At 35.0% G+C, this 2098-nt stretch overlaps 1 protein-coding gene across 1 annotated transcript; it reads left to right on the plus strand.

Annotated features, from left to right (window-relative positions):
• The first annotated feature begins 704 nt into the window (after positions 1-704).
• LOC134607940 (mas-related G-protein coupled receptor member D-like) lies at positions 705-1813 on the plus strand. Its single transcript, XM_063450538.1, has one exon. The coding sequence runs from the start codon at positions 714-716 to the stop codon at positions 1737-1739; it is 1026 nt and encodes a 341-aa protein (XP_063306608.1). The 5' UTR covers positions 705-713; the 3' UTR covers positions 1740-1813.
• Positions 1814-2098: the final 285 nt, after the last annotated feature.

Here is a 2098-nt window from a genome sequence, read left to right on the forward strand (position 1 = left end):
GTCACTCAAATTAATGGAACACTATAGTCACCTAAAAAACTTTAGCTTAATGGAGCAGTTTTAGTATATAGATAATGCCACTCAAGTCACATGCAGGGAGGTGTGACTAGGGTCCATAAACCAAGTGATTTAACTCCTAAATGGCAGAGAATTGAGCAGTGAGGCAGCAGGGGCATGTTCAATACACCAAAACTGCTTCGTTAAGCTAAAGTTGTTTTGGTGACTATAGTGTCTCTTTAATAATGTGGATTTTTACAAGTGTAACAAACATATCTATATCTATATATCTATTATCTATCTATCTATCTATCTGTCTTTCTATATCTGTCTGTTCATCTGTCTATGTGCCTATCTATCTATCTATCTATCTATCAATCTATCTAGGGGTTAATGTGTAGTGTAGTGTAGTGTGTTAGAGTACTGTAAGGGTTAAATTAAGCTTTTACTGTTACGGGAATACATGTCACCTATGCTGCCTGAGATTAGTGAGAGTTACAGTCCCATACAGCAGCTATTTAAAATGGTATATATAGGCTAATAAAATGTTAACTATGTGCTTATTCATATCACTTCCACTGTAAAAACAAATGCCACATTATATAGCACACTGTGAAATCAGTTAATATAGTTGTTATTACACCTTTGTCTTGTGAGTATTCTTGTATTTTATGTTGCATTTTTATTATAGGCTAAGAATTCACAGAACAAGCAACATGGATTTCAATGACACAAACATGACTGACCCGAATAACACCACGAATGACAATGGTGGTTATAATCCGGATGCGTATATACATTATACTGTAGCATCTGCAGTTGCCATTGCTCTCTGCTTGTTTGGAATAGTGGGGAATGTTATTGTGTTCTGGTTTCTTGCCTTCAGGATAAAGAGAAACAAATATACTGTTTATATTATCAACCTGGCAGTAGCTGACTTCATCTTTCTATTATTTACTGCTCTAATAATGATGATATATATAAACACACTAATTGGTGAAAACTCTAATTTTACCGGAAAAAAGACTTTCTATACATTTATAGAAATATTTTATGATACCGCTCAGTATTCAGGAATGTTCTTCCTCACAGCCATTAGCATGGAACGGTGCCTCTCAGTGATGTTTCCGATGTGGTATCATTGTAACCGACCAAATAATTTATCTTCCATTGTGTGTCTTGTCCTCTGGTTTGTTGGCTGCTCAGAGAGTCTCATTGAAAATCTTGCATGTCCACCAGAAATGTTTGCAGCTCAGACAAATGTATGTACAGGAGTTGAGCTAATGACATTTACTATAGGTGTTGGTATCTGCTTGCCATTAATGGTTCTTTGTAGCTTCGCACTACTTATAAGAGTAGGGAGGATCTTCCGGCGGAAATACCCCCCAAAGCTCTACATTATTATCATTATTGCTGTGATTATTTTTATTCTGTCAGTCGTTCCATTTAACTTCATATGGTTTTTAATGTACTTTCAACTTTTGAGATTGGATGCTCAGTATGTTAGTATTTTCTATGCCAGCGTGTTTAGCACATCACTGAATAGTACTATCAATCCATATATGTACTTCATTGTGGGAAGACAATGGAGAGAAAAATCTCATCACTCCATTCATGATGCCCTTCAAAGAGCGTTCAATGATGATGCAGAGATACAAGATGTGAAAGAAAACTCAACAAGTGATAAAACAAACAGTTCATCTTGCGGGATTAAAAGTACAGATGAAGAAAAAAAGGGTTAACTGAATATTTTGAGAGCACTGTTGATAGTATTACCTAACACCTTTGTAAAAATAAACCTGTTTTATATCTGTTATATCGCATTTTAATTATGGAGTAAAAAAAAACCAAGATAACACATTAATGTAATCCCCATTAGTTATAAACCAATGCATGTACTTTTCTGTTAATGCCATGAAGACCGTTTAGAGCAGTGGTAGTCAACCTTTTTCTACCTACCGCCCACTAATGCATCTTTTTGGTTTAAAACATTTCCTTACCGCCCACCCGTTTTCGCGCAAGTGCAGAATATTTATTAGAAAGGCGAGTGTTTAAAAAAAAAAAAAAAAATGTACGTACATATATCTTTTTATTTCTACTT

This window comes from Pelobates fuscus, chromosome 4, assembly GCF_036172605.1.
Source record: "Pelobates fuscus isolate aPelFus1 chromosome 4, aPelFus1.pri, whole genome shotgun sequence".
Classification (NCBI taxonomy): domain Eukaryota; kingdom Metazoa; phylum Chordata; class Amphibia; order Anura; family Pelobatidae; genus Pelobates; species Pelobates fuscus.

Coding starts and splice junctions, on each gene's coding strand:
- LOC134607940 (XM_063450538.1), top strand. CDS start 714: ATGGATTTCAATGACACAAACATGACTGACCCGAATAACACCACGAAT.